The 11,643-nt window shown below is 51.4% G+C and overlaps 4 protein-coding genes across 4 annotated transcripts; 2 read left to right on the top strand and 2 right to left on the bottom strand.

Moving 5' to 3' along the window:
• Window positions 1-247: 247 nt before the first annotated feature.
• CkaCkLH20_06867 (uncharacterized protein) lies at window positions 248-1,226 on the top strand (the record flags this gene model as incomplete). Its single annotated transcript, XM_038889584.1, has 4 exons — window positions 248-406; window positions 455-681; window positions 748-866; window positions 925-1,226. 4 exons carry the CDS (start codon window positions 248-250, stop codon window positions 1,224-1,226), a joined length of 807 nt encoding a protein of 268 aa, XP_038744947.1.
• Window positions 1,227-1,708: 482 nt separating this feature from the next.
• On the bottom strand, window positions 1,709-3,778 carry CkaCkLH20_06866 (thiamine pyrophosphate enzyme; the record flags this gene model as incomplete). The annotated part of the gene is made up of 5 exons (XM_038889583.1): window positions 1,709-2,152; window positions 2,212-2,762; window positions 2,811-3,132; window positions 3,188-3,481; window positions 3,536-3,778. The coding sequence occupies 5 exons, from the start codon at window positions 3,776-3,778 to the stop codon at window positions 1,709-1,711; spliced, it is 1,854 nt and encodes a 617-aa protein (XP_038744946.1).
• Window positions 3,779-3,966: 188 nt separating this feature from the next.
• Window positions 3,967-7,568, bottom strand: CkaCkLH20_06865 (uncharacterized protein; the record flags this gene model as incomplete). The annotated part of the gene is made up of 8 exons (XM_038889582.1): window positions 3,967-4,494; window positions 4,566-4,855; window positions 4,914-5,010; window positions 5,742-6,052; window positions 6,109-6,469; window positions 6,714-7,090; window positions 7,148-7,271; window positions 7,323-7,568. The coding sequence occupies 8 exons, from the start codon at window positions 7,566-7,568 to the stop codon at window positions 3,967-3,969; spliced, it is 2,334 nt and encodes a 777-aa protein (XP_038744945.1).
• Window positions 7,569-8,091: 523 nt separating this feature from the next.
• On the top strand, window positions 8,092-10,173 carry CkaCkLH20_06864 (X-Pro dipeptidyl-peptidase C-terminal non-catalytic domain-containing protein; the record flags this gene model as incomplete). The annotated part of the gene is made up of 6 exons (XM_038889581.1): window positions 8,092-8,304; window positions 8,375-8,538; window positions 8,595-8,701; window positions 8,753-9,351; window positions 9,409-9,780; window positions 9,940-10,173. The coding sequence occupies 6 exons, from the start codon at window positions 8,092-8,094 to the stop codon at window positions 10,171-10,173; spliced, it is 1,689 nt and encodes a 562-aa protein (XP_038744944.1).
• Between the last annotated feature and the right edge of the window lie 1,470 nt (window positions 10,174-11,643).

The raw sequence follows: 11,643 nt of genomic DNA, 5'->3' as shown, positions 1-11,643 counted from the left end.
TGAGTGAGCGTACGTTTGCCCGCACAACAGTAAGGTTCGAACCGTTCAATTTATGGGCGCTTCATTGGCCTAGTATCCGCGGAGAATCTGTGGTGTAGGGTAGCCAGAACGTCGGGCATTCATGTCTCCGACTTCCCCCGGAGTTCCGATGGTATTGCCTAGATGAAATCACATCTTTTGCGGGATAGGATCAACTTCTGATCATTCAGTCTCAAGAGACTTTGCGTAATATACAGATTACTTCAATATGGCTTCCAACGGGGGTAGTGATTTTGACTCCAAGTACACAAATGCCAACATGGCCCGGGACGCTACGTCTTATGATCCATCTCTTTTCCGAGATCTTGTCAAACAACTCGAGGAGGTTGACGACGGCAGAATCAAGGAAGCTGCGCCTGGAATCATTGTAAGAGAAACAAAACGTCTACAAGAACCCCGCTAAAATCGGTTCCAGGCAGCCATGCTCTGTGCCCAACATCGGGGAGATTCAGTACCTAAACTTTTCCGCGATCTTACCGGAGAGAAGAGCGCCGAAGAAACGAAAGCTCTGTTCGTGGTTTTCCGACAGGCCATCACTCTGATTTGGCCTTTTGTTGGCTTACCTCAGTGTATTCCCGCCAGCCTAGGTCTGGTTGGTGAGCTGCGGCAGCTTGGAATCAGCATCACGGACCAGATGGATCGGTAAGCACGTCAGGAAACTCTACTAAGTGAATCAGATGGAATTATTCAGAGATAACTTCCATACAGACCTCTTCTGAATGAGATAAATTGGCATGAGAAGGGCCTGGAGACGCGGAAAACGATCTATCGCACTGCGGCAAACTCTGAAGTCATGGACATGATGAGTGGCTTCTTTCCCGAGCTGAGTAAGTTGATTTTTTGTTATTGATCAGTTCTTCACGGAAACTTACACCCATGAAATAGCTTACGCTACTCACGCCGTTGTCTTTGGATTCATCATTGGCGGATCCGAGAAGACGCAGAGTCTTCCACTCTCCGAGATCACCATAGCAGGCGCTATCGCAGCGCTGGGAGCTACGAGACAGACCAGGACGCACTTCAAAGGTTCCATGGGCTTGGGGATTTCCGTAGCTACCGTTCAGGCTGTGCTGAGTTCCGCGGAAAGAGTGGCAGCATGGAATGGCAATAAGCTTCCCGGGGAGGTTGACGTTGCGGCGTTGGCGGAAGAGGTTGGGACGAATCTCGGGAGCTTGGACAATGCCTAGGCAGTCTATGCAAACATAAGCTTCCCCGGAAGTTTAGGGGTAGAATCCGGGGCAGGGGTGATAGCTGAAGATTTCGGTAGCAGCTTACCGATTCAAGAAATGAATCCCCGGACTCAATGTCTGTTGCGGGCAGCCATTCCATGTTCTCCGCCATCGATCATGAGCTCTCGGCAAGTAGTAGTGGGCCTTCGCCGAAACCCTAGGTTCGTGAAGTGTATTGAATGCTTTGAAATCGCGGGGCTTGGACTTGGAGAGTCAACCAAGTCCTGCAAAGGTTCTTTCAGTTCTCCTAGTTCACATGCCAGGGAGCTGATTGCCTGTGGCAGCCAATACAGTCACCAGGAAATGTGAGGAATATGAAGCCCACGCAATACTGAAGGTCAATTGATTTTCAGTCATTTATGAAGATGTAGTCTGCTCTACGATGAATGGATGGCTATGAGGCCATAGTTTGCTGGCGGTTTCCACCTCAACACAGAAAGCTACCTTTCTGTTCCCGCAAACTTCCCATCCGGCCCATTCAGTTGTGCGTCGAAGACCGCCGAACGACCTCCGAGTACAAATGTGACAGCTTTTTTCAATTGATCCCCTAGCTCGTCAGCTCTAGAAGCTCTGAAACTCCCGATTTCGCCGAACCCAGCAGCACGGGCGATACCCGCGTAGTCAGGGGCGGGTGTGAAGCTGATATTGAGTGCTTCTTTGGGAAGATTGAGGGCTGGCGCGTCTGGGCGAGTGTAAAGAAGCGAGTTCCTTGGGGCGTTCCAGCCATTATTGTTGAGAACAACCGTCAGCACGGGAATGTTGTACCGGGCAGCAATCCAGTAGACAGACGCCGGGAATGAGAATAGATATGAGCCATCGCCGACGATCTGACAAACGAACTTCTTCTCTCCGGTGAATTCGGTGGCGAGTTTGATTCCTAGAGCCTTTGGGCATGTAAGCTTCCACCCGCACGTCGTCTTGGGTTCAAGTTGCGTTCACTTACAGCACCGCCACTCCAGCCTAAGCCACCTCCGCCGCTGTTGAACCAAGAACCAGGCGACGTCAGCTGGAGTTGATCTGAAACTTCTTTCGTGTTTGTGACAGCTTCGACCACGAATATTGTATCCTCAGGTAAAGCTTTTCGCAGACAATTAACAAGGTAAGGTGCCTCGAAATAGCCTTCAGGGGTTGGCATGGCTCCAAGCGCGATGAGACTGAGACGTCCTTCGAAGGACTGGCGGAGCCTATCCCAGCGTTCAGAAAATCTTGCGGACTGCAGAGTAGGCTGGAGATGAGACATTTCTTGGATGCACTCGTTGATTTGAGTCAAGGCGGCGTATGCGTTCGCTTGGTATCGATGTTGAGCGTCGATGTAGAAGACAGGCATATTTTGCTTGAGGGGATCAACATCAACGTGGAAAACGACGGCATCTGTTCTTGGTTTGCACCGCATCGGTATCCAAGGGACGTCGCAATCAATAACCAAGATGACATCCGCGGTTCTGATGCTGTCATCCCCGGCGTAACCACAACCCAACCATGCTGGGTGGTTCGCTGAGATCGAAGTTTAGTCAAGCCCAAGCCAAAAGAAAGCTTGCCTACCTGGAAAGCACATTTCACTGCCTCCTGCGTCAAATACACGAAGGCCCTTGATGCTCGTGGCAAGTTTGACCAGCTCGCCGGGCACCCGCGTGTCTCTCCCACAGTACCCTGTGACCACGAGTGGCTCTTCCGCGTGGACGAGTGCCGTTGATATGGTTTCAACTGAGCTAGGATGAAGAGCAGCTGGTTCAACTGGGCTCCAGTATCGATTGCCGATGCTGTAAGGAGCCATCTCGGCTTCGAGTACTTCCCGGGCTGCGCACAAATAGACGGGGCCTTTCGGGTCACTGGTGGCAAAGCTCAACGCCCGATTGACCATTTGCTTCGTCGATGAGTTAAAGTTCTGTCTTCAATTGTGAGAAGTGGGATCGGCCTACTTTGATGTTCACTCCTGAGCGGATCTCCGCGGTGTATCTGCAGTACTGATCGATGACTGCGCGCTGGTTATGCACATCTTGCAACCATTGTATGTACTCAGTGCGAGATCCTTGAAGTTCCCCCTCAATTGTGAACGGGGAGAGTCCAGCAAAGATGAGAAGAGGCACCCGTCCTACGGAAGCATTGTGTACGGCACACCCAAGCGCTTGGGTGCCAACGTCAACATGCACGATGACTGCTTGAGGTTTTCCGGTCACGCGAGCAAAGCCATCAGCCATAGACATGGCTACCATCTATGTGGTCGAAATCGTCAGAGAGGCAATCAATGAGAGCGCAATTGAACTCACTTCACTGGGACAAGTAATAATAGTGGGGAAGTTGTCATTGCGACTCTTTTGGCCCTCCACGATGGCCTCAAGCATGCTGGGGTGATCGGAGCCGAAATTGCAGAAGCAGTGAGTGACTCCTGCGTCCATTAAGCTTTCGAAGAAGGCGAATGAAGCAGTATAGTGACGGGGAACATCTCGTTCCAAGCATTTGCTAGAGGCGGCCATGGTTTGCTCAAATTGCGTTGGAGATTCAGCGTTCATTGTGATAAAGGTAAGTTGAGGCACTCGTATATTTCCTCGAATGATAATGCGACTTCAGTTGCGTCTGACTTTGCACCTTAAGGTGTTCCGCGGAACATGGTGACATCATGCACACCAGCACAAGCTCAGCAGGGATGAAGCGACGAAACTCAGATTGATCAGTCAACCGTTCATAATCTAATTCAATTTCAAACATGTGCTCGCAGAAATTCCAGACCTTTCATCACAGCTTCGTACGCAGGGTCCCCGGGTTCCTTGCCCATATCGAATCCGTGACCGGCGCCGTCAACGACCAACAATTCCGTGTCCACCCCATGCTCCTTCAAAGCTTTATGCGCCCACTCAGCCAACTCCACGGATACAGATTCGTCCGCTCCTCCATGACCAAAGAACGTCGGTGGAAATGTCGATGAGAACAACGTAGTCGGGTCTACCCTTTCGTAGTCCCCATCTGGCACAAGCTCTTCAAGGAACGTGCCATCCTTCATCTTACCCAAGAGCCATGCACTACGAGGATTGGAAATGTCGGGACCCTTGGGTCCAAATGGCGGCGGGGATGCGCTCGGAGGCGGGATGTCTTGGTAGATCCTGTTCCTGAACTCGACGCTGGGAAGCTCGATCGGTGGGAGCTTTGCTGGAGTTCGGAAGGATGCGTCCCGTATGTATTTGAGACCAAACAAATCCAAAATGGCCTCGGGTGGCTTGGGCATTGAAGCCTTGGAGTAAGGTCAGATTCGGACCCAACGTCCCTTCGTAGGAAGTCAACGATTACTGGGCTCAAACATACCATGAGAAGAGCAAGTGTTCCACCAGCTGAATGACCCCAAGTGACTATTTTCTCACCATCCAGCTCGACACCAGCATCTTTGGCGAGCTTTCCCGGAAGCTCAGTTTGCGCCCATACGTACGCATCCCTAGAGTCCGTGATGGGCCCGTCGTAGGCGGAGATGGTCGGGGAGAGCCGGTAGTTTGGGGATACTACCGCCCCGAACCCGAGTTCGAGAAGCCTTCGTATGTAGCTGGGCTGAATCATGCCTTTATTCCCGACAACGAAATTTCCTCCGTGATAGTAAATTGCTGCATTGATGCGTTAGTTCCAAGTGTCCACGATAGCTTGAGGAAGTAAGACGTATACCGATCGGTTTCGACTTTTTCGAGCCATCTGCCTGGTAATGAACATCGGCCTCAATGGGGTCGCCATTGGGCACCTGCTTGTATACGTACGTCTTCGTCTGCATACTGTATTTGGAATAGTTCTTGTGATGTTTGGAGTCCGCGTGGAGTAGTATGACTGCCTTGGTTCGAGAGTGAGTATCTTGACGAGTTCTCGTCAGAAATGTTGGCATGAGATATCGCTTGGGAAGATATCGCACCTTGCGGGCGACTGATTCTACGCTTACTGGGTCCGGAATTCATAACCGTGTATCATTCTATGGAGCACGGGACTATCTCTCCGCGGAAGGCACGCCATCCGGGGTAGCCTGGCAGTCCATACGAGAACTTTATCATTTTCATCCTGCAAGACGCTTTTCCAACTCCGCTTGAAGACCGAATGGAGCGTCTCCAGGCTCTCTGTGGTTTCCGTCATTAGCGCACTCGTCGTGTCAGTTCACAAGCGAGATCTCAGTTAGTTGTGATAGGGTTGAGGATGGCTATCGCAGGCTGCAGCGGAACCACATTTCGACTAGTCAAGAAGAGCGCCATAACAGGAGGACGAGAATTTGGTTGGTTCATATTTGTTAACATTGGATCTGAAAGGTGACGATTTTCCATCAGAAAACATAACACGGTTCAACAGCACCCATGAAAGTCTGGCTTTTGGTGACCCAACAAACTCATTCTGGATTGACGCTCAATAAGCTACCAAACCGTGTATCTCACGATAGCCGCACGATCAATGTCCATTGGCACCATTAATGCCAACAACGCCATTCCCCCGATGAGAAAGAGAATGCTCCGGAACCGGAACAGGTCGGCCATCGATGTCAGCATCGTCGACCCAGTTCCCGTGAAACCCAGGCCTCAACCTGACAGGCAGCTTGACAAGCGCGAGGTGTTCCTCGAAGTTGCTGCAGTCTAGAATGACGAGCTCGCTGGTCATCTCGTCAAAGTTGCTGACCAGCGAGATCAGGAAGCCGTCACCCTCCGCCGCCTCAGAATGGCGAGGAACGAATTGCGGTTCTTGGAAGAAGTGACGATTGCCCCTGTGATACTTCTGCGTTCTGCCAGTCTCGATGTCATGTTTGTAGAGCGTGTTCATGTGTCCCAGTCCAGCTAGATAGTGTAAGCAGCTGGAATACAAACAAACTGGAATGACGTCGCAAACTCACCTCCTATCTTGGTCGCTGAATACTCCCAATCCGTCACCCCGGAAGCCATGTCCATGATCATGCCATATATGAAGCGGTTCTTCTGACCCATCACACGGTCATCAATGCGTGGGAACTCGTCTGGTTCTTGGACAAGCCGCTCAGACTCCTCATAGAACAGCTTATCGGACTTGGGATCAATAATGAACTCGGTGACGTATGGTTGAATACTGGGTTCGTCGAACGGAGGAGCCTTGCCATTCTTGTCGGGAAAGAAACCAAAGCCGTTACCTTTGGCTAGACTCGCTTGGAGATGGATCTTCCCATTCTCTTCGAAGGCGTTTGCCACATGTCCTGTGAACTGGTTCGGGCCCTCGAACCACTGAGGAATCGGTTAGTTGAGTAGTTTTCGAGAAGTTCTAGAACTTGCCTTGATGTCGGCCGATTTTGCACCTCGCCGGGGCAAGACTCCGATGTAGTGAGGTCGGTCCGTCCACGTCCAGTGGTTCCCACCCTCCTTCAACTTGTCCACGAAGCATTCCATCGGTACAAGTGGAAAGATCACCTAGTAGAAGTAAGCAAAAAGCTCTGAGATAACTCAGAAGATAACTCAGAAGAAGACGAACCCAATTGTCGGTGAAGGCCATCTCATGCTGGAAGCCGCAAAAAGGAGCCTGGAACCAGACTTTCTCGGTGAACTTTCCGTGTTCATCAATTGACATGTAGAAGACATCCCTGCTTCCTATTCCCTTGCCCTCGTACCCGAAAGCAAGTAGTTCTCTGGTGAGAACATCGTACTTGGGATGCGCCGTGAAGGTCTCGCTCTCCAACTGGCCGTCGAAGGTCCACTTGCCAATCGTCTCAAGCGTGCGAGGGTCGACCGCGTACGGTTGGCTGTCTTCTTTCAGGGCTAGAATCACACCTTTGAAAGGTAGAGCTGTCGTGTTGGCGGTTGTTCGATCCGCGAATTTGACCAAGTCCGTCCAGGGGTTGCGATATTTGCCTTGGTCTGCGTTAGAAGTCAAGCGTCCTACAGTCCACTTCGATTTACTCGACTTACCAATAAGGGCTCGATTCTCAATCTGCTCAACTCGGAATTTCTCCGTATGTACGAAGCGCTGTTTAAAATCGACCTTGCCATTCTTGATGCGGAAGGATGAGATCGCACCATCCCCGTTGAGCCACTTTCATCTTTGAGTCTACGGGTGACCATCGAGATAGGACAGTGCACTTACGATGTCGTTCTTCACCCAGGGTACGTGATAAGGCTCCGGCATGATTCGATAGAAGGTGCCTGAGATAGACGCCGGTATCTTACCGTATACCTCAAGATTTCGGACCTCGCCTTCATAGCGGGTAGGGCGGTTGAAGCCTGTTAAAGCAGGGCCTGCATCATCGAAGTTGGTATCGCATGGCGGCCAACTGGCTTTCTCCATACCCGGACCAGCCTTCGAAGGAAGATACTGCCAAAGGATATCCATAGTTGTCAGTTCAGCCTAAACAATGCTCGCAAGTTGTGATGCTGTCGGGTGTGACTGTCGTCCTTCAGTCGAAATAAGGCAAGTTTGACCAACCGGTCGTCGCATGTGAAAGGCCGTTGAGCTATTGTTTATTTTATGAATACCCGAGAAACCCGTATCATCTGGACTCTCAATAATCTGGAGAAGTACCGAAACGCGGGGAACGGATGATGAGGAGCCCGCGGAACGGGCCACGGAACGGGATTGATTGGACAGCCACGCATGCGGAAGTGCAATGAGCACGATTTCCTTATGCCACGGAAAGTGAAAACAGAAGTTGTTGCAGACCTCTGTGAATATTGGAGTTTGCTGGTTGTTAGACATGATCGGGCCATAAACCTAGTCGGCTTCGGGCACCTCCAGAATGCCGAAGTTGATGATTTAGTCGACAACCAACTTCTTGGAATCTTCAAAACATTATAATCGTTGATCTAAAATTACATAGTATACATTTTGCGAGAAAGACACTCTGAAAAGATACACAATGGCGTCTAAGATGATTATTCGAGGGTGTGACGTGCCGCTGTGCGACACAGTCAGACCGGAGAACACAGATAACTGCTTCCCGTACTCATTCAAGGGCAAAAAGAAGGAGTTACTGCCGAAAGGATGGCAGAAGACGCCTCGTAGTCGGCCTCTGCCGAGCGAAGTGATTTACGAAGTCAACGAGGAGATGAGACACTCTGATGGGGTCAAGGTTAGTATTGCTACCCTCTCGTAGCAGAAAGCTTTGCAGTGTGGTTTGGGAGTACACTGATACATAACAGATCTACTACGATGTCTGCCGCCCGAACACGTCCGAGAAGGTTCCGGCTTTGCTTGCCCTGAGCCCGTATGGCAAGGGAGGTCACGGGTTTCTCAACTATGAACTGCTCCCGTATAGAGTCGGTGTCAAGGAGGAAATGCTTTCCGGGCTCGAGAAGTTTGAGTCGTGCGTTGTAAATTACCTGCGTATGTGTTTGGGTCTTTTTGCTTACAGATTCTCAGCGTGGACCCGGCCGAATGGGTCTCGAGAGGCTACGCCGTCGTCAATGTTGATATCCGAGGCTCATGGGATTCCGAGGGAGACCTCTACATTGAGGGAATGGCTCCTGGTAATTACGTCGGTCCTGAACAAGGGAATGAAATGGCTGACATCTTTACAGGCCGAGACGCAGCGGAAATCGTGGAGCATGTGGCTGCTCTGCCCTGGTGTTCGGGGTCCATTGGCATGCAAGGCAACTCTTGGCTTGCCGCCGTGCAATGGAGCACTGCAGTTGTTGCGCCCCCTTCTCTGAAGGCGATCGCACCTTGGGAAGGCTTTACGGACAAATATCGTGAAGTCGTCTGCAGGGGCGGTATCCCCGACGCAACGTTCATCAACTTGGTCTACAACGGGACCATCCGCGGGCGCAATAAACGCGAGGACATACTGGCGGCCGCGCAGAAGTGGCCCTTGATGAACGAGTATTGGGAAGACAAGGTGATCGAGACCGAGAAAATCGACATACCCATCTACGCCGTCGCGAGTTACAGCTCCGGTATTCACGGCTATGGTACGATTCAAGGGTTCCGAAAGGCCAGGAGCAAGAAGAAGTGGCTTCGTGTTCATGCCACGCAGGAGTGGTTCGATATCTATCGGCCTGATATGACGGATGAGCTTCAAGCTTTCTTCGACCGATATCTCAAAGGCATCGAGAACGACTGGGAGAAGACGGACCCTGTGCGTGTCTCCATCCTGACGTGTGCAGATCGTTTTGGCCCGGTGAGTTTTGTGCTTGAATATGCCTTCCTGGTAGAAGCGAACGGCTAACCCCGCCAGCAACCAATCGAGCACTTCCCCATAGGAAGCTATCCTCACCCAAAGACTGAGTATAAAAGGCTATACTTGAGTCAAGACACGCTTTCTACTCATTATCCGCAGAACAGGAGCGTGGTCTCTTATCAATCAGATGACTTGCAAGCAAAAGCAGCAGAGTTCGTTTTCCGCTTTCAAGACACCACCACGTTGATGGGATTCTCCAAAGCCAAACTCTGGGTGTCGTGTGACGATTCCGATGACATGGATATCTATCTCAGCCTCAGAAAGGTCAGCAAGACTGGAAAAGTCCTCGATCACGTTAACATTCCTTGGTCTGCAATACCCCGCAATGACAGCACCCAGGAAGACGTGACAAATACCAACGTAATCAAGGTTAGTCGCCTGCGGTGCACTCTTTGCCGTTGGATGATGTTTTAGCCTCACAACTCAAAGGCAACTGGACCACATGGGATCTTGCGCGTTTCCCATCGTGCGACAGATCGGTCAAAACAAGATTCCATCATGCCTTATCACCCTCACAAAGAGGTCCAGAAGGTTAGGCCTGGCGATGTTGTTCCGGTCGAGATCGGTATCTGGCCGATTGGACTGAAGTTCTTCGAGGGAGAAGGCCTCATGCTTCGAGTCCGTGGCAGCAAAGACGCCTACTGGGAGGTGCCGCACCTTCAAAAGGCAACAGTTTTCGGAGTGAACAAGGGGAAACACCACATTCATTTTGGCGGACAGTTCAACTCCTACGTCGCAGTTCCATTCATTCCTAATGTCTGATTAGTACGGTTTTTGTTGCAAGAAGTAAATGACAACGCGCTCGTTGCTGTTTTCAAGTTCAGGAAAGATTTGCCTCGCGGTACATGGCTCAATGAAAAGAAGAATCCAAGATGTGTTGTCGCCTTCCAAAGTTTGCGCATCGACCTGATTGTAGCACCGGCTTCGGGCTGCTGCATGCATAAGGTAGCGGCAGACCCGGGGCCCCACTCGGAGCCGGCCCAGTACCCGCACTGGCGCCGTGGGGGCCGCATGTTCGGCCCAACTCGGATGTGTCAGATTGGCGCTGCGTCGAGGCTGAGAGGTTTCACTCCGCAACGGACCGCCCGTTATTATTCAATCCCTGGTAATATGCAGTGCAGGCGGCACATGTATGCCACCGCCTCCTGCGCTTGCCGCCATTTCCCTGTCGCAAGTAGCCGACGTGTCCAAACTCTTATGCCGCAGATGCGGGGAGCCGACAAGAGAAAGCGAACATATTATGGGGCAATGTTGTCGCGGTTCACAAGTGTTTGGATCGAGGTCTTTTGAACTACAACCAAATACTGGCAAGTTGGCTACGCTGCTGGGTAGTGCACAAGGTGTGCTTTTCATGGTCACGAGGGAGACGATGATGCGGTAATGCCGGCCGAGTCCACAGCAGAGCAGCTTGAATTGTGGACTTCTGGAGATGCCGCTCGCACATCGTCATTGCGTGCAGTCAAGACCGAGTGGCACCTTGAGCGCATGGAGGTGGGTGGGTGGGTGGTTGGGTTCGCCTGGCTGCCGCCAATGCATTGCGATGGGCGTGAGTAAGAAACCAGCCCACCCAAACTCTACCTTACTTGCTTACCTTGGGTAAAGATGGAGAAATAATTCAGTAAGGGATCTACTGGTCTGGATATGAAGGCAAAATGCATGTATTAATTATTCATAGATACAAACAGAGCTCAAATGTTCTGCCGTTTGCGAATTTCGAGAATGGGGACGATGTAAGATGAGTCTCCGCTTAAGTACATATGCAGCAGCTTGATGCAATTGGGCGTTCCAGTTCCAGCCCATGCGGGCTAACGTAATGTTCTGCACGAGAAAGACCTGGGATCCACCTGCCCAAGCAACCAAGCCACATTTGGACATTTGGCAGATCCCTGCTCGTCCTACTGCCAGGTTCCAACTGGCAGCCAACCATTCTACCTCTACTGGTGCCCCCCGTCCAAGCCGGCCGCACCTTCTTACTGAAACCTCCGTGTCAAGCTGGACACTTGTGAGAGCTTCGTCATCAGCGTTGCCATCACTTCCAGCCTTTCGTCCTTCACTTTCCGCGGCAAATCTTTGCAATCTCTACTTGGAATTGGACACATAACAGCTCTCTCCATCGACGGAGACCCTCCGCTCGTCATCTTCATTCACCTCTAATCTATCGCAACCCCCGTCGCTTCTCCTAATCGTCGTCAGGAGTCTTCGAGCCCGACCCCGTCGGCCCAACCGCCCGTC

Source organism: Colletotrichum karsti (assembly GCF_011947395.1).
Source record: "Colletotrichum karsti strain CkLH20 chromosome Unknown Scaffold21, whole genome shotgun sequence".
NCBI classification, from domain to species: Eukaryota; Fungi; Ascomycota; class Sordariomycetes; order Glomerellales; family Glomerellaceae; genus Colletotrichum; species Colletotrichum karsti.
This window is presented reverse-complemented; position numbering and strand designations above follow the sequence as displayed.